Consider the following 20294-nt stretch of genomic DNA (forward strand, 5'->3'; position numbering starts at 1 on the left):
ATTTGGTAAGGCAGTTTTAAGGAACTTGTTTTCTTAGAGGGTCACCTCTCCACCCTGGGGCTACATTCAGTTGTAATCGACCATACAGTATGGAGGAAAGAGGGCGGGACATAGGAGTAATTGGAAGTTACTCACCGTAGTGACTAACATAGTCCTAGTCCATAGTCCACTTTCCTCCATACGTCCCACCATCCTCCCCGTTTATAAAATTGGTGTCATTAGGCAATGGTAATATTGTCAGTGCATCAAAGGGGACAGAGGAGTGGGGCCAGTAGGCAGAGTCAGGGGAGCGAATGCTCCCTGGGGCGCGCCCCCACGCGACTCTAAATTTAAAGAGCATGCCATGTTTTTCTGGTGAAAAAGGTTCCGTCTCCCGCCCCTTGCAGGGACGCCCATACACTATGCAGGCAAGGGGGACTATGGACTAGGAGTAAGGTAGTCGCTACGGTGAGTAACTTTGAATTTCTGGGTATTGTAAGCCTCCTCATTCTTGGCTTACTCCTCAGCTCTGTTTGCCACTGCGCGATCATCGCTCTGCAGAACGTTGCTGGCGCAATTAGTTTTCATGTTCTAACTCTGCAGCTCTCGCCTCTCTTCACTCCCTATTCGACACTGCTCTCCTCCGAGAAAACCTTTGTTTATTACTATGGCCTTCTCCATTCCTATTCTTCTCATCCTTGTCTTTCACACCCTATCTCGCATTCTTTCTCCCTCTTCTCCTTAGCTTGCTCTTTCCTGTCCGCCGATGACCTGGTCCTATATTTCTCTTCTGCGGTCACTATTCTTCGCAGCAATATTCTGTCTTTTCACTTTTCTCTTATCTGCATTCCCCATCTGTTTCTTTGTTGTCTTTCCTCCTCTGACGCTGCTGCTCTAATAGCCACAGCACACCCTACTTCTCTTGATCCTACGACATCTATTATCTTAAGTCTACCCTCTATTTCCATTTGTCACTGTTCTTTTTAATAACTCTTTACTTCTTTATTGAAACATGCCATTATTATTCCTACTCTAAAAAAGAAAACCCTCTCTGATCTCTTCCTTTGTAATTTACGCCCATCTCGCTTCTCCCTTATCTTTCTAAACTCCTTGAACATGCAGTCTATTACAAATCTAATTTCTCTGAATTATCTGCTTCCTGCTTTTCAATCTGGATTTCGCCCTTACCACTCCAGAGACTGCCTTACTCTGTCTGTAACTCTTTCTCTGCAAGCTACACTAAACACTCCTGTCTCTTAATTTTCCATCTATCCGCAGCCTTTGATACTGTGGATCACTCCCTTATTTCCTCTCTTCACTGAGTTTCTCCAGCTCTGTATTCAATTGATTTAAATTGTATGTTTCCTATCGGATCTACACTTTCTTGGGCTGCCTGTTTATTATTCTCCCTCTTTCTCACTGGGTTCCGTCAAGGCTCTGTCTTGGGTCCCCTGCTTTTTCACTTTACACTTGTACCCTTGCCTCTATAGCTTTTGTTTATGCTGACGAGACTAAACTTTTTCTTTCTCCTCCAAGATCCAAGCTATTTCATCCTGTTTATCGGCCATCACTCTTGAATGGCTGCCCGTTATTTGGTTCTAACATCCTTCAAATCTGAGGTTTTGTTCTTTCATACCTCTTCTATTCCACCTCTTCTTTCCCCTTTTTGTTTCTTTTCCTCCCTCTTCCAATGCTCGTAATCTTGGTGTGTACTTGGATTCTTCTTTCTTTCACTGATCATATTTCCTCTCTCTCGTTCTTGTAGAGCACACTTTTTCAATGTCTGCAAAGCAAGACTTTTTTCCTTTCATGCTACCAAGCTTGTGGTCTCCTTAGTTTTTCCTGACTTTTTTACTGTTCATTTCTGATCTTTGTCCTCCCTGCTTCCCGCCTTTCTCCAATTAAGTCAATCTTCAACTCGTCGATCATCTCCTGTTCTCCTTATGCCCTCCTTATTCTAACTCTCCTGCCCTTCTGCGCATTTGCTTCCATTCCATTCTCAGCTCAAATTAAATTTTCTGTCTTTAAATCTGCCTATAATGTTTCTTCAATTGTATATTTCTATTTTTTTTGCATTTGTTGTTTAGACAATTTTTACAAAAACATGAGGACAGTCCTCCTTTATCCACGTTCTTTGCTTTATTCTTTTTTTTTCCTTCCTTTTTATGTTTTCGTTACGTTCTTTGCGACCTCTTGATTCAGTGGGCCAGTTTCTTGTTCTAGGCCTATGCACTTTAAAATGTGTGCAGTTGCTGTTGCTAGAGCAGCATTGGTGCCACTGATCAGTCTGTCCCACCAGTAGTCCATGCCCCCAATGGACGCTGATTCCAAGTGACATTTTAGGTAGAGTTCTCTAGCCCAGTTGTCCGGGGGCATCCTGACACAAGATGTCGTATTGTTTCTTTCATTAAAGTATCCTTGCAGTAGCAACAGGTATTACGTGATGCTTGTCCCCTAATGGCTAAAATTTTGTTTGTTTTTAGCACGTTTAGCCATGCTTTCAGGTATGTTGCGCGCATTATCATGTCCGGAAATTTAACAAGATATTTTAGTGGTGTGCCCACTTCTTGCGAATTTGGTGGCAGGTGCGCAGTGATTTTGTACCCTGGATCCAATACCAAATTTTGTGTTTTTCTTTCACTTTTTCGGGATTGAAATCACGTTCTTCCTTAGAGCTTTATATGTCTTGCAGGAGGGTCAGAATTTTCTTTTCCCCACTCCATCAGCATTTGGTTTCTTCCACTTCTTTACAGATGATATCCAGCAGCAACTGGGATCCTGTTGATTTTCCCAAAAAACATCAGGCTATTTCTATCTAGAATGCCTTTCAAGGAGGTTAGACTAAGTTTGTTTCTAACCGTAGCGATCAGCGTACCTTGAGGCAGTTTCAAAGGTTTGCGCCAATACAGAGCTTCTAGCTTATTCCAAATTCCCTCTGGTATTTTGGGAATAGCTTCCATTCCTTTGGTACTGTTGGTATAACTTTAGCCATATAGAAGATTAGTACAGGAAGAAGAGGGAATCTGCCAAATTTCCTGTTAATGCTTCTGTTTGCGCTGTTAATGGCGTCATCTTAAAGTAAAGCACTTCCTGCATTGGCATTTTGACCGGGCTTTTGTATATGGTCACTCCCATGCATTTAAATTCATTAACAGTTTCCAGTTTTTCTTCTTTTATATTCCATCGTTTTTTCCACCCTTTTTGATTTTTCTAGGATCATGATTTTTGTCTTATTGATGTTAATTTCCAATTTGTTTCTTTTGATATAGTTAATCAAACTGTCTAGTTGCCTCTGGAGACCTATCTTTGTGTGGTCCAACAGAATTATATCGTCCGCATAGATAAGGCGAGGGATTTTTTTACTTCACCCACTGTCAGTGGAAAAGATCTTATATCGACCTCTGTCTTCGATGTCGGCTGTATAAATATTATAGAGGGTGGGCGCCAGTGGCCACCTCTGTTTCACTCGTTTTTATTTTGTCGGAGAGTTGTCCAGCGCAGTTTAGTCTCACCCTCATTGAAGTGTCGGTGTAAAGCAGTTTGACTGGTTCCAGTATTGAGTTCGGGCAACTCTTTTTCTATTCTCCGACTCTGCCTGTTCGCTCACAATCATTTAGTACTCGCTGTGCTCAGTCCTATTTACGTTCCTTTGTTCTCTTAGCCCCACTCCACTGGAATTCCCTTCCTTTGGCCCTTTGTTGCCTCTCCTCCTATTCTCGGTTTTGAATCCACCAAAAATATCTCTTGGCCTCCTGTTTGGACCTGCTACTTCCATGTTGACATTTTATGTACCATTTTTTTATTCAGTACAGCGCTTTGGCGTAAAGCTCTATAAAAATACAAATAAAATACAAATACATGGAGTGACTTCCTGAAGTTATTTACCTGTAATAACTGTTCACCCCGCCCCTTGCATAGAGCCTATACAGAGAACATACTTTTAGATGTACTGTGTGAAAATTACTGTTTTGTATTGTACCTTTTTACAACCCTGCTCTTCTCATTGTGTAGCCTTTGACTGCTCTGAGATGTTTACCACACGTAGTCAGGTATCTAAGAAGTCGGCCTGCAACCAAGATATGGGTCAGTCTTCCTTTGCTATACACACGTGGCATTGGAAAATCACATGAACAATACCAAACAGGCGAAGCTGATTAGTTTGCAGTTTGATGTTTGTAAGGTTCGAGTACTGAGATGCAGTCTGTCTAGCTGCTTTGATAATAGGTTGCCTTTTGGAGTCCCAAAGGTACTTTAACTGTTTGTTGCTTAGGTTAATTAACAACCGACCTCGGGCTCTGTAATGCATGGCTACTGTCGGTATCCGTGCTCCTTCTTTTTCGTGTTGGGTCCACGTAGGGACAACCACAAGCCACTTTCTAAGATCAAGGAATTGTTGCATTTTGCGTCCTGTTCTAATCTGCAGGCTGAAGGGAGGTGGGCACTGGTTCCTCGGTTCTCACTGCTCAGTGAGAAGTCCATTGTCCTCCGACGCTGGCAAATCGTCCCTGTCAGATCATTTTTGGTGAGGTTTGGCACAGCTCTTTCGAGTAAGCTTCATCTTCTTATTTCCAGTTCAAAACTGGGGGACTTCCCTCTCAAGCACCCTTATCTTATAAAATAAGGATACAGACTACCAGGGTAAATGGCAACATTTAACGTACAGTGCTCACTCAGCTCGTTGTCACAAGGGTACATCCTTTCAAAACCTTTGGTCACCAACCAATCACTGAAGGGTTTCATATTCCGATTTCTTTCATGGCTGCCACTCGCATGTGGATTCCAGCAAGTAGTAGTCGCGTTCCGTTCACAAATCCGCCATGAATTGGTTTGGCCACTGCAGCCCTTGCTGTCCGAGGCAAGCAGTGGCCATGACCGCATCTATGTTCCATTCATTAATATTGAACAAAATTAATATTTTGACCCTTTATGGATTTTATTGCACAGATTCCCACTAAAGTGCCCCATGGCTGCAGGAAGGAGCACCCCAGTAGAATCGGCCACCAACCAGTGGAGGTTACTTGCTGGAAAACTGGTTGTGTATGAGGGACCCAAATACTATTGAGACCTTGGATTAGGAGTCATTCAAGTCATTAGCAGTTGGTTAACCAGACTGGGGAAAAATCTCAGTGCGCCGCTCGTCAGAGATTTTGAGCCTCACAGTAATCTTGTATGCATGTCCCAGAACTTAGCCTGAAGTCTGGGAAGGTAGCCTAATACATTGTTACAGTCAAGTCATTTTTTAATATAAACTTTAAAGCGGTTTTATCATATTGGGCTATTTTGTATTAAAGGTATAGTGACTCCTTCATTGCTCCCCTCGCATTTGTCCAGCTAATTCTTTTCAACAAAGTCTGATACTTTACTTTTGTTTGTCAGATTTAAGATGAAGCACTGTTTTTCAAATCCATTTATCTTTCTTTTCAGGTATTAAACCATTTCAGTGCGACCGCTGTGGGAAAAAGTTCACCCGGGCTTACTCCCTAAAGATGCATCGTCTGAAGCACGAAGGTAAACGCTGTTTCCGGTGCCAGATTTGTAGCGCCACATTCACTTCCTTCGGGGAATATAAGCACCACATGCGGGTTTCCAGGCATATTATCCGCAAGCCTCGGATTTACGAGTGCAAAACATGTGGCGCCATGTTCACCAACTCTGGAAATTTAATCGTGCACCTGAGGAGCCTGAATCACGAAGCATCAGAGCTTGCAAACTACTTCCAGAGCAGGTGAGGTGCACCACAAGGCACAAAAACCAAATCGAACCCTAGCCCCAAAGGGGGGAACCACTGCTTTGCTGACACCCCCCCCAAGCACTCTATCATCCACCCACTCTAGCACCTTTTCTAATCGGTTCCCACATAGCCGATCCTTTTTACATTTGATTGTTTCTCGTTTATGCTCTTTCTACACTGAATCTCAATGACTTCGGTGCACCTAAATCCTGTGTTGTGTTGGGCACACTAAATGTAATACATAAAAGATCGACGTCGGCCTTAATGTATATTAAACTTTAATTTTCCTCATGAAACCTTGTACTTGAATAGTTCATGTTCATGGAGGTTTGCAGAGTGGTTACATTTATTCAGTCCTATCGCACAGTCGCACTATAGTATTGCTTGACAGTCTCTATTTCAAGCTCTTCTGCTTCCTAGCAGTACATGGTAAGCAAGCAGTCACTGTTCGAATTTGGCACGCGAGACACACCTCATTATAGCACGTTGAGCTGTATGGTTAGATCATCTTATCTCCTATTAAGACATTATCTGTGCAGTGTGCATGCAACAATGGGAATGTATCCACTTTGTTACCCTACCCCTCCTCCTTTTTAACTGATTTTCCTCATATTTTCAGCCTATCGTATCTTTTGCATTTGCTTCTTTTTTTATAATCCAATTTTGTTATTGCTTGCCTTTTTTCAAAAAACGTTTGGATTGGTTAGCATGTGAATTTTCACCGATTTTTAAGGTCTAAAAACCAAATGCCTAAATTGCAAATTCCTGTTTTTTAAACCATGTTTTGATTAGCCATAATCTATTTTTTGTGCTTATTTTAAATTTTCTATTTTGAATTGTCCGTTTGAATTCTAATAATGACAGGGTGGAAAAATCAATTAACATTAACTCATCAATCGATAAGGTAAATCATTAACACGCAGTAGGAGATTTGGAAAAGTAAATAAAGAAAAACAGCATGTCACCATTAGTGTTTTTCGCGCAGTGTTTATTACACACTATAAAAACGATGCCAATTATTCATCTCTGCTGTTGTAGATGAAGCAAAGATTTAGATGTACGAACCCAGAAGTCTCAATGTAAAAGCGCCATCCGAATCAGCGCTCTTTAAATGTAGAGAACTGCAACGCCACTAGTGTTTCTTAAATGGGCACAGTTTGATTTTCTAGGTTAGAACTCAACCCTTAGTAAGTCATAAAATATGTAATATTTTATTTAAACTTCTGAGAAAAATAAACAGGTAGAATTATTCATGTTCAAAGGCACACACAAGAAGAAAAAATGACATTCTATACTCCGAAACCAAAATGTTTATTTCAAGTGAAAGTGTCGAGGTCTAGCCTTTATTGCTGCCTTCCACAAATGCATGTCGAGTCTGAACGCAGCCTTGTTAATGCCTTCTTCTGCGAGTGGAGTTTTTGACTGTCTTTTTGAACAGTAGTTTGCTGAACACATGAAAGGCTAGCTGGCACAATGGAAGGTGAGCCGCATTCTAACTCTATGAAGCTCCTGAATTGGCACTTTCATAGATCATACTTTTGAATATCCCTAGATTGTTTTTTTCTTTACAAAATAAATACATTGGTTTTTAAAAGCCAAATTTTCTGGCAGTTTCTCCAGGGACGCTTGTATGATCTAAGCGCACAGAAGGCATTTGGCCATACGAAAAATTGAAAAATTCCTCATGCAGTAAGCAAATTGCCATATCTACTGTTTCGCACTACCGTATTGGTCTCCCGTAACTGTGGGACTTAACGGGAGTGCTTTTTGGGCCCACTCCTGGGCTTTCGACACTTGGTTCTGGTGTGGTGAAAAGGGGAGGCTGGTTGCAAGCTAGAACAGTACATGCAGTTAGTACTGTGGGAAGGTTTTTAGTTAGATGGCAAGACTGGTTAACATGCTAGTTTCTGCTTGGATGTTTGAAATCGCTCTGGGTGGATTGCGCAACACTTAACGGATGCTATGAATGGTGCAGCGTTCAATGGACAATACATTAAAACTGATTTGGGAGACCACCAGGGGGCGCAGACAGCAATGGCTCTGACTCGCAGCTGCGTAACCCGCAGGGGATTAAGAGAAGACAAAATGCATATTTCGCTGCCCATTCCCTCCCAAATGAAATGCAGCGGTGTCTGATGTGGAGGCTCAGGAGGTATAAGCTTCAGATTCGTTGGCGAACCTGCCAAGAAACAGCAAGCTAAGCGAGCGTGAAAGGAGGCCGGGTCCGCTGCGAGAACAAGCGCAAGGGTGCTCCTGCAAGGCGCGTAAAGGATCGGCTAGAGACAGCAGCCCCGGAAGCACACGCAGGGGACTCCTGCGCTTTCTGGGGACACCACAGGGACCGCTGACCGAGGCGAGCGCCTGCAGTGCCTTGGTTGCTGAGCAAGATGGAGAGAGACGGAATTGGTGCGGTGGCGAACGGAAAACTAGGTGAGGGCGCAAGCCAGCTCAGAGTCCGGCAGCACTCCACCAGCCCCAACTTAAAGACTGCCTGCAAAGGGGAAGAAGGCGTCACACCTATACAGGGATAGCCCCCCATATTAACAATTGAGCCCCAGGACCGGTGGAGAGACGAAAGGGAAACCTGCCATATAAAGGGGAAGCCATAACAACACCCCCACCTCCTGAGGCACAAAAGGAAGAGACTGGGGGCAGGAGGGTCAGTGTATTGGCCGTCCCCGCAGAGTGAGGGATAGAAGATATCGTACAACAGGTGAAACAAGCCACGGAGCGTCAGGGACAGACCTGCAAAGGAGTAATCATAGGCTCTGAGAGGGGAGGGGCTGCCTGCACAGGATGTAGCCACAGGAGGGCTTGCAGCGCTGCAAAAATTCAGGAGGGAAGTAGACTTGCAACCACCTGATGCCCAGAATCCTTTGACAATGGGTGAAGCCATTATCGAGGAGGACATTGCCGGTGTCATGGCTGAGATAAGAGCCCTTCGCACGGACATTCAACCATCCAACTACGAGGGACGATGGAGAAGATAGAGGGGAAGATGTAGAACCTGGAACATAACCAGCTAAATACTGAACGCCAGAATGACCGACCTAGTACTGAGAAAAGAGGTTGCCCTGAAACGGGATGATCTGGAGAATAGGGAACGAAGAACGTACCTACGTATAGTCAGACTGGCAGAAACAGATAAACACCAGCCCAGGTCGAGAAGAAAGTACAGGAAATTGTGAACCTCCTCTGTCAGGCGGAAGGGTGGGGGGAAACCGTGCAGATCGAAAGAGCCCACAGAGGAGGAAGAGCATTTAGTTGTGGACCACGCTCCATAGTTGTGAAATTCCACCAATACAAAGAAAAAAATGGAGATCCTTCTTGGAGCAAAACAGGTACAGGAAGTAGAGTACTAAGGATCCAAGGTGAAGCTGTTTACCTGTCCGGCTTTATCCTGGAGCGAGAAGGGAATACAGGCCACTCACGACATGGCTAATGGACAAAGGGATTCGATACAGATGGGCATACCCCTTTGCGCTGCTATTTGAGAATAAAGCAGAAGAATACAGAGTCACCACAGCAGGGGAGGCAAAGCAAGTGCCTCAACACCTAACACAGGACACAGATGCAAGGGCATTGACAGGCCCATCAAGCTCGCAGACCTACATGAAAACGCTATCAGATGTCAGGCCCCATAGGTGCAAAAGAAGTAAAGTGGGAAGGAAATATGCAAAGTTGGGCAGTCCATCACTGACAAAGCCATACTGAACTTAAGTGAGCGAGAAAGGAGCCCAAGGAGAACGATTGGGGATTGATTGATTATTTCTCCAGCATTGGATCTTTCATGGATTCACATGCTTAGAATATTCCCCGTCGTCAGGCTGGGAATCCCCGGTACATTATATATAGACCCTTTCCCGTAGGAAAACTTTTTCGACGCTTATGCGTCCTATCCACCTTGTTTTGTATCATGCGTGCCCGCACCGTCAGGACGTCATGATATAAATACAGGACCCGCCCCCGCGCTCCCTCAGATTTCAACCGTCTTTCAAAGTAGTGGGATCCTCGTGATTACTCTAGTGGAAACTAGGTTTTCTTTTTTCTGTTTCGCTTCGGCGACGTTCAAATTCTGGAGAATTATGTCTGGAAAAGCGTTATTTGATTGATTATTTGTATAGCGCCTATACACAATGTGTTTCAAAGCGCTTCAAGGAGGGAGGGAACATGGGAGGAAAACAAAACATTCTAAACAAGTCCTTGAAACAGATCAGAATGGAAAAAAACTATCAATCATAGCAGATAGTAAAAGTGCATGGAAACAATAAGGGAGAGGCAGCGGAGGAAAAAAGGAGAACAATACTAGCAGTAGCATTACTATGCCTCACGACAATTGTTGCAGTGCAAGAGTGACGGGAGATGGAAGGGGCAGGCAGGTGAAATGCATGCACGACCCCCGGCGGACAGGAGTTTTTAACTGGCGGCCCTCATTTTAGAGGGCATCTCAGTAAGGGGTATTATGGTTGTTTTACCCAAGGTTTTCTTTTTTTTGGATTTTGGTTTTCTGTTACAAGGGGGGGGGAGGGAAAGGATGGGAACTAACGGGTTGGAACTAAAGAGGTGGTGCTAGGACAAGAGGGACTCGATGCAAGAAGTAAACTGGAATGAAGCAGGGAGATAAGTGAAATGCACCAATCCACAAATGGCAGGCAAGTTAACGAAAATGGCGGCAGAAAATCACCTTAACCAAACCTGTAATCCAACCCCCGGGCTATGTGAGTAGGAGGTTCCGCCTCGCAGCCCGGGGGTTAGATTTCCTTCAGTCGCACGTCAGTACGGGTAATACGTGCTGATGTGGAACTGAAAGGAAGTTTCACTGCAGCAGCCATTTCGGCTGTCGCAGTCAAAACGAAATGTAAGTTTCCTTCTTTTTCTCCCTCGATCTGAGGCACTATTGTGCCGTTCAGACCGAGGGAGGCATCGTTGGAAAGGGGAGATGCTCCCCTTTCCAACAACACCTTTTTTTTAAGCATTGCTGGGCGTGGATCGGGTGCAGATGGCTAGATAGGCGCCCAGCAATGCCACTAGACCACCAGGGATCTTTTTGTGACGTGGGGAGAGAGGAGGCTGCTTACAGTAAGCAGCCCCCCCCCCAAAAAAACCCTGGCCCCCAAGGCATGGGGGCCACACATTAAGCCGGTAAGATAGCTCAGTGAGTTGAGCGCTCACTGCTGCGATCTGAGCGTGATCTGCAGGTCGCAGGTTCAAATCCCGGCAAGGCCAACTCAGCCTTTCATCCTTCCGAGGTTGATAAATGATCACCAATTTCGGTTGGGTGATATTGTATGTAAATATGTGCTCTGTAAAGCGCTTTGGATTAAGGTGCTATATAAAGAACACATCATTATATTGAGACCCCTGGTGGCAGTTGGGTGATCTACCCCCAGGGAAGGGGGCACAAAAAATAAAAAAAGTCAAATAAAAAGGAGATTTGGGTGGGGTTGGGGCCGACTAGCCACCTGAATTTTTTGGATAATTAAAGGGAGGTGGTCCTCTCCCCCACCCTAAGTGGATGGGGGGCACCTCATGTAGCCCTCCCTAGGGTTGCCAGCAGGGAGGGCTACATGAGATGCCCCCACATCCATTTGGGGTGGGGGGGAGAGGGCCACCAGAAAAGTTGGTGCAGGCAGGGATGTCTTTTTTTTTTTAAATTTATTTTATTTTTTTTCGGAAATGCATGGGGTTAGCTGTTTTCCTTGGTGGATGTGACACCCTAGGCCCAAATCTGTAGGTTGGCTCCCCAAACCCATTGGGGGATAGCAGTGGTTTATCCTTTTCCCTTTGTGCCCAGGTATGTGCACCCACAGATGTTGAGGTACTGTTTTCGTCGGGACAACTATGGGAACGCGGGAAGGTAGGATGTGGTGTTGGCAGCGTGTTTCGGTGGGTGGGCAGAAAGAAATATCCAAAAATAGTGATGATTTTTTTTTTCTTCACCACATTTCGGACTTTGCTGGGGGTTGTGGGTAATACATTATGGGGCGATTCACGCAAGTCACACCTCTCTGGATTCCCACGGGTGTCCTCTTTTTGGAAATGCATGGGGTTCCTTGTTTTCCTTGGTGGCTGCGACACCCCAGGCCCAAATCTGTAGGTTGTCCACAAGAGCAAAATTCCTCAAAATCTGCTCTGCCAAAAGACTTGGTTACCAGTGGTTTAGCCTTTTCCCTCTGCTCCCAGCTAGGTGCATGCACACATGCAAGCTACCGTTTTCGTCGGGGCACTTGTGGGAACGCAGGAAGGGTATGATGTTTGTTGGGTTTACGTTTTCATAACGTATCGACCCATTTGCTGCTACCCTTTGTCACACAACCCTTTCATTTCCCTAATGTGACTTAAATTTAGTCGCTGCTTTATGCACTATACACTTTTTTAACCTGCACAAGTCACTTACCCTTAAAAAGGTCTGCCTGTGCTCGTTCAAAAAATGTATGCTTGCCCTTCCTCACCACATTTGTTTTCCTTATTTACACATGCTAATTACGTCTGTTTAGGCCGTAAGCATAAAACTCTTGTGTACCATGGCTCCGTTTTTGGCTTTGCAGTATTCCTTGTTTTGTGAAACATTACGAACTGGAAGAGTCAGGAATTTAGCGGAGCATTGTTTTTCTCAATATTCACACAAGCCATTCCCTTGCCGTGCCAACCATGTCCACCACATAGCTTTTCTTTGTCATTTTCCCGTCCCCCCCACCCCAAACTATGGAATTCTTTCCTACATAGTTGCCTGACCTGCGCAAATCACCCCTTCCTAAACTTGTAATTTTGTCTGCTTTTCAGAAATGTATGTTTTTCTGTCTTCCCATTCAGCTTTCCTATCCTTCTCTTCCATTCCGTCCATGCATGTCCTATTGGAAAAAAAGGCCAAAATCGCCTACCTCTCACAAAACGGCTGGGAACCGTATGAAATTTTGTTTTCTTGGTTGCCACTCAACCTGTTCTTGAAGGCCTTGAAAATGGGGAATTCAGCACAGCAAACCATTTGTTCCTAGCACTTACATGGAAAAAAAACACAGGCTGCTTTGGTACATCAATTTATTGGCATTTTCTGTAGAAAAAAAAAACAATTGTCTCCCTTTTTGTTTTTCTCTCATCCCCCAACAGCAAAGTAGGATTCCTTCGTGGTGTTACGACAGGCTACATGTGGGGAAGAAAGGGGCCAAATTTGGCTGAGATATCTCATGTAACAAAAAGTTACAAGGGATTGAATGGCGACATACCGAAATCACCAAAAAAGGCCTTGGCACTGGAAGGAAAACCCATGGCAGTTAAGGGGTTAAGGTGGGGACACTGAATGTCAAAGGGCTGAATTACCCCACAAAAAGGTCACTGGTAGTGCGAGAGTTTAAGATGGCTTCCCTGGACGTCCTCTTCTTACAGGAGACAAGACTGAATGTGGGGGAGGAAAGACCACTGAGAGGAGGTGGGGTCGGGGGGGAATATACCTACTGCGCATCAGGCACACAGAAAAAAGGGGAGTATACCTTGATCTTGCACATGTGGCTCCGCCTGGTCAATCCGGTGGTGCAATCTCTGTTTGGGGTGGGGGCAGGCTATTATTGGTCCAGGGAAGCTGGAAAGGGACGTGGGTTATGTTCGCCTCAGTGTATACCCCCAAACAGGGCCAGAACACGTTCAATGAAGAGGCCCTGTCAATCATAACGGCCAAGAGACGAGGTGCGGTTATAATTGGGGGTGATTTTAATTCTTATGGAAGACATATGGACAGACCAGCAAAGAGAACCGAGCACTTGGGGCGGCCACGGGGGAGGGGGCATATTTAAAAAATGCCTAGAGATGAGGGGCCTAATGGATGTATGGAGTGGGCGCAACCAACAAGCGGACTACTGGCATATGTGGTGGTCTTGCCCGAAAGTTCAAACATTTTGGAAGGAGGTCTTGGGCTGGGTAAAAAACATAGACGGCATTGAGAGAAACTGCGACCCCTTGTTAGTGTTGTTTGGGCTGGAAGAAGTGGAAGGACATTTGGAACGTCTCTCGCATATGCCACACCTCCTCCTGCTAGCAGCAAGGGTGTGCCTCACAATAGGGTGGAAAACACCAAAGCTCCCTGTGCTGGAAATGCATCAGAAGGACAGGGCCTCTGAATCCTTTTCCTTTATTGCTTTTATCATGTGTTCTGTGTTGTTTTCCACGCAGGAGTTCATGTCAGACTCCTGGTGATGCGGCTCTTCCTGTATTTGGTTTGGTGAACAGACCCTTGGGATACCCTTATGGCACCCATGGGTGGGAGTACGACCCTGTACGCCTAGTGTATGTTTTTGGGCACCTGTGTGTGGCCCACAGAGCAGGGTACGGGCTGGTTGCAGCTCCGTGCTGAATTGACAGGTGCCCTGCGCATCCTCCATTTTGGGATGCTTAGACCCTGTCATTGGAGATTCCTGATAGGAAACAAGATGGCCCCTGTGGCCTCTTGCTTTCCATCGCCTGTTACCTTACTTTTCCTGAAGTCCCGGGAAGCCCTGACTCTGTCCCTTCCCCCTGACTGGCTGCTGGGTGGAAGTTCCATATATGGTGGTGTGGGAAAGTCCAAGCCAGACTGGCTGGAGCCTTCCCAATGACTATGTTGTGGGTACGCCCATGGGGTGGGACCTGGGTGAAGGGAGTGTGTGACAAATACGCATTCTGTGTTATGGGTGTCTAGTATCTGGTGTTTGACACAATGACTGAGACAGCCCTGCCCAAAACTGGTATGTGTGTAGTGCTGAATGGCAGAGTGCTTGTCCGAATCCACATTCTGTGTTGTGTGTCTCTGGATGGAGAAGAATGGCCTCAATGCACTGTGAGCCGATTGACTGCCTGAATGCCCTTCTGAGTGATTGGTTGCCTCAGTGTGACCCAGCAGAGTGAATGGGAGATCAACAGTAGATCTGGGGGCCTTTCAGTGCTAGAAATCGTTCAGAAGCAAAAAGTTGAAACTGATGCTCAACTTTGAAGCCCACTGGAAGAACTGCTGCTGCTGTCCTTCGCTAATCTGAAAGCTGCTGTGCCTTCAAAGAACTGATCCAAGAGAGGACCTGGCTAGGAGACCTCTGCCCGAGCTACGAGGGACCATCGTGCACCAGCTGATCTTTGCCAAAGCTCCCTGGTAGACAGACATACGAAAGGCTGCTGACCGGAGAAGGTGACCGCTGAGGAGAGAAGCACCGGACCACTGTCGACGACCGGAGCCGCAGTGCTCCTTTGCCTAAGAATATTGAAACGAAGACTCACTTGCTCATCCTAGTCGACTGCTTTTGTCCTGCCGGAGAAAGTCAAGGCCGTCGACGACCGAGGAGAATCTGCTGGTGGTTTTCCCGCCACCCAAAGACCACAGACACCGGATGACTAGACGCCCTTGCTTTGGCCCTTGCTTGGTTCTTCATTAACTCTTTGCGGCAACTAACACTCGTCGAGGTGCAACGCACGCCTCAGCTTGCCAGACATTTTCGATCGATTGTCAACGAGCACTGCAAGAACCGAAGCTGCAGTGTTCACCCCTTTTCTCGTGGGATCTCGACGATCTGTGGCTACTGCTTTAAAGGGAACAGCTCAAGAAGGATCAGTCGACGACCCAACGTCAAACTCTGCTATTCCAGGTACATTGGGGTTGTAGAACTATTTAGAAGGAAATAAGACTCTTGTGAACAATATATGGACTGGGCTTGTACAATATATCTTTATTACAGGTTTCCCAGGTGGGGGGTGGCATCTCCACACAGAGCTGTGTCTAGGTAAACGGGGCCAATATTCTGCCTATTGTTCTAACGAGCTGCTTTTCCTCCTATGACTATTGTTCTCTTTATTACTTGATTTTTGTGACATTTAAACTAAGTCCAGTTGATGCACTTTAATGAAATCTGATAGTAATTGTAGTACCACGTAGGACTGTGTATATATTTGCCATTGTAGATTAACGGAGCACAAAGTTAGTTATTGTGATTGTGTATATAACCTTGAATCTTATTTATATAAAGACTGTTTTAACGAACATAGTGTGTGGACATTCCTTTGTGGGTGCTTGGGGACTACACTGTACTTCAGAACCAGCCCTCCTGAGAGCTAAGCCTTGTTTGCTTGACCACGATACCAAAAGAGAATCTTGGCTGGGGTCCTCTGTGCTTCTCATCTGCCATATAGAGAGCAGGAGTACAGACATCCCCCTTCAGTCTTTTCACTCCCCACGGAAGGAGGTGGGCCCGAAAGGCCAAAGAGATCTATGAGATGGAAAATATCACAGGGGCCCAACATGACCTCTCGCCCTCAAGAGAAATGGAGTGGACCCCATTCCCTCAATGCATACAGATAAATGATACCCACGTTCCACTCCAAAATCATTCTCTAATCACCGGATCGCCAAATACTCCTGCTAGATCATCCCGTCTGTTGTGGGTTGGGGGGAGGGGCAGGGGGGAGGGGAAGTGTTAGGTAGACAACATTAATTTAAGTTTTTTATTTTTTGGTTCATTCAGCATATCTAGTGGAGCTGGGGACAGGCACACGGTATGCCGTAGTATTTAATCTGCACCTAGGCCTGTCTACCCTTGTCCATTGTAACTAGCTGGACTCACTGCCTATCGCATTTAGCCTTTCAGCCCCATTATTTTATTTCATTTAGCCTGTGTTTGCAGCCATCATTTGACTCTCGCAATTAGCTTTCAGCCAGGTCCTAGCATGTTCACTATAGCTACCAACCAGACTGCTTGTACCCCACTTTTCACACTGAGTGTGTCACATGAGTATGATGTCACTCAGTAAGAAGGCTGAAGGAAAAAGGCCCTGTTCTGCCCCTGTTCGCAACAGGGCGCCTCCAGCCACGGCACGGCCAAGCCACCCGAGTCTACCTATGTGAGCACACTGCAGTGCTCATTGTTGCGCTGCTATTATCTGCTACCCCTTTTACAGCCCACTACTTACTGGAAGTCCCTGAGCCTTCGCTTATCATGCAACTAACCTAACACGGATTACCCTCATCACCACACGACAGCTCTCCTCCAGTCACATGCATGCTACCGCGTATCCTGGCAAGATGCCCCCATATTCAAGACCTCGATGTGATGTGATACCCTATTTACCACAGCCTAAGGCCGCCTACCAGAACTCCTATGTATCATGCATTCTTGTTGCCCATCATGAACTGCCGACTGTGAACTGCCCTATGCAGGATTAGCCCACGCTGCCTACTGTGACTAGCCTCATATAGATGCCTATTGCAAACTGCCCTATGTGGGACTAGCCCATGCTGCCTACTGTGACTGGCCTTCTCTAGCTGCCTATTGCGAACTGCCCTTTGCTGGACTAGCCCACGCTGCCTACTGTGACTAGCCTTCTCTAGCTGCCTATTGCCAACTGCCATATGATGGACTAGCCCATGCTGCCTACTGTGGCTAGCCTTTTATAGCTGCCTATTGTGAACTGCCCTATGTGGGACTAGCCCATTTTGGCATTGCTTCTACCTCCCCCCACCCCCCACCCCTTCACCCGGCACAGCACACTCCTGCCGACTAAACTGGACTATAGCCGTTTACACCCTACTGCAAATATGACTATAAGAAACTGCCCAAACCTCATTAGCAGTTACTATTATAATAATTACCCACCAGACTACCCTCACAAACTGCCTCTCAGTAAGTCATACTCCAACGACCATGACTAGCACCAGATCCAGACCATGTCCAGTCATAGAAAGGAACAATAAACTTCGAGCTAAGTTACCTCGCCTTCATGAACCACAAGCGAACGTCCTATCTAAACAGGACTACTATCCAAACAATAACCGTTCCAAATCTAAACTACCTCACTGTCGTGATAAAACAGCCTCAGCTACCTTACAGAAATTAGCCAAAACTAAACCTAGCACTCGCAAATCTACTAAAACGCATACCATTGTCCACTCTGCCAACCTCAACATGGCCCTAATAAATGCTAGATCTCTGGTAGCACACTCTACAGACATAGCCGACCAGATTACCTTAAACAATATCGACCTCCTAGCAGTCACTGTGTCCTGGTTACATGACGCAGCAGGTCCAGCTCTTGCCTTAGCGGTCCCTGACAATTATCCAATCCTCAGAGCAGATAGATCCAACGCTAGAGGAGGAGGTATCGCCATTATAGCTAAAACACAACTAGCAATTACTCAAGCCGTCACCTCCAAATACTTCCTGTGAAACGCTTACAGCAAAAATACCCATATCTAACTCTAAGACACTTACAATCTACCTAGTGTATAGGCCCCAGGACTGATTGGATCCTTCGAGGATGACATCTCAAGTATCCTCTCCAGCAATACTAAGGCAACTTCTCAGGTACTCATCTTAGGGGACTTTAACCTTGTTTTTAATGACCAAACAGCCAATGATGCCAAAACTCACTAATATGCTCCTAGAACAAGGATTCACCCAAAAAGTAAACCAACCAACACACTCAAAAGGCAGAACCCTTGACTGGGTGGCCGACATAAATTGTAACCTCTACATCAATTCCACTTCTCCACTGCCGTGGACTGACCACCATCTGATTACCTTCACTATGGTAATAGACAAACAAACACAAACAAACATGACTATAGCCCCTCCTCAAACCACCAGGAACAAAAAAGATATTGCAATGGACTGGCTCTTAGCACTTATCCTGCCTTCATTGAGCCGCCCATCGTCCTCATCCACAGACCCCAATATATTAGTCGACCTACAATACAACTATGTCTAAAGTACTGGACTCTATCGCACCTCTTAAACTGCATAAAAGTAAACCACAGGCACATCTAAACGTTTGGTTCACACCACATTTAAAAGAACTTAGGCAAAAAAAAAAAAAACTTGAAGCCTTATGGCATCATACCCCATCAGCAGAAAATAAAACGAACCTGACTAAATTTGCCGACCATTATAAAAAAAGAAATAATTAAAACTAAGAAAGACCTTTACAATGACAGGATTACTCAAGCTAGTTCTAACACAAAAGAGCTTTTTACCATACTACGTGAAATGGAGGCACCTATCCCTCCAGCTGATAACATAACTAAAGATGAAGCCTGGTGTACCAACATTCAAAATGCCTTAGCCAACAAAATTCCACTCCTTCAAGGAAAGATTGCGAACAAGAAATCCTCTTACCAATCATGATGCTCAATTTCAAACCACCAAAAAACTATCCAATATACCAGACAAATTTCAATTCTCAAGTCTCCATCCTTGAAGTGGAGAAAATGATTGCCTCCCTGAAGCCATCTAGAAGCCAGGGCGACAACTGCCCAGCACAATTAAAGCTGCAGCAAGAGACCTGTCACCATTTATCACTAAACTCATCAATGCATCCTTTTCAACCAATATTGTCCCAAGTGACTTGAAAGAAACGTGGGTCCTACTGCTGCTGAAAAAAAACATTAGATCCAGCCATTCCAACCAACTACCCGCCAATCAGGCTTCAGGCTGCAACACAGCACTGAAATTGCACTGATTGACTTAAAAACATAAACTGAGGCACTCGCAGACAAAGGGAAAACTGCCCTGCTGCTCCTCCTTGACTTGTCAGCTGCTTTTGACTTGGTGGACCACGAAGTCCTCTGCAAACACCTTGCCTCAGCGGCTCACTTTTCTAAGGACGCAGTAGCATGGGTCCAATCATCCCTCAATAATAGAACCATGCGAGTCTTCTCACTTTCAGACTCAGCAGATCCTATCTCCATAACCTGTGGAGTTCCACAAGGCTCATACGTTTCACCTACTATGTACAATATCTTCACAAAGCCATTTTTTGATAAATTGGACCATCTGGGTGTCACCTACACTAACTATGCAGATGACACCCAGATCTTCATACCCCTTTCGAGCAATTACATCACCGACACGGCTCTTGTGACCAAAATCTACCTCCTCATTCCGGCATGGATGGCCACACATGGCCTATGCCTGAATGACGACAAGACCGAACTCCTAATACTAGGTACCCCGGCTAACCTTAAACGTAATAACGAATACTCCTCCTTCAACATTGATGGTTGTAAAGGAAGCAAAAACTCTTCGATTCTACCTTGACTCCCCCCTAACTATGAGCAAACAAGTCAACTCCCTAGCGTCCACATCAGTATACACATGCAAATGAATCGGGGCCTGCAGACCTTACCTATCCCCAACTAGCTTCATTACCTTTGCGAATGCCCTCATACTCTCAAGATTGGACTATTGTAATGCTCTCTGCATGGGAGCAAACAAGTACATCTTAAGCAAAATCCAAACGTTACAAATAACGCCTTAAGAACGGCACTAAATATCCCAAATAAAGATCACATATCTGTGATAAGAAGACAAAACCACTGGCTGGCAATCAAAGACAGAATTATGCTAAAAACGACTTCCTTGACCCACAAATGCCTCAATGCCGCACCACAGTACCTCTCTGACTGGATAGCTAAGAAAACTACCAATTGCCTAACTAGGTCCTCCAACTCATGCTACCTTAACTTTCCGGCGTTTCAACCTAGCCAAATCTGGCAGCAGAAGTTTCCCAGTCATGGCAACCCAAACATGGAACTCACTCCCTTACTCACTCCGGGCTGATCAAACCTACCCTAGTTTCA

General features: G+C 45.4%; 1 protein-coding gene across 3 annotated transcripts in view; it reads left to right on the forward strand.

Annotated features, from left to right (window-relative positions):
* Positions 1 to 20294, forward strand: part of ZBTB44 (zinc finger and BTB domain containing 44) — a 564887-nt gene that overhangs the window by 484339 nt on the left and 60254 nt on the right. For 2 of the 3 annotated variants that reach the window (XM_069614132.1, XM_069614133.1), the window contains one exon: positions 5404 to 5704. In XM_069614132.1, coding sequence (XP_069470233.1) covers positions 5404 to 5704 — 301 coding nt within the window. The remainder of the gene's footprint in view (positions 1 to 5403; positions 5705 to 20294) is intronic. The other variant, XM_069614134.1, reaches the window with a different exon arrangement.

This window comes from Ambystoma mexicanum, chromosome 9, assembly GCF_040938575.1.
Source record: "Ambystoma mexicanum isolate Mex_15411 chromosome 9, UKY_AmexF1_1, whole genome shotgun sequence".
Taxonomy (NCBI): Eukaryota; Metazoa; Chordata; class Amphibia; order Caudata; family Ambystomatidae; genus Ambystoma; species Ambystoma mexicanum.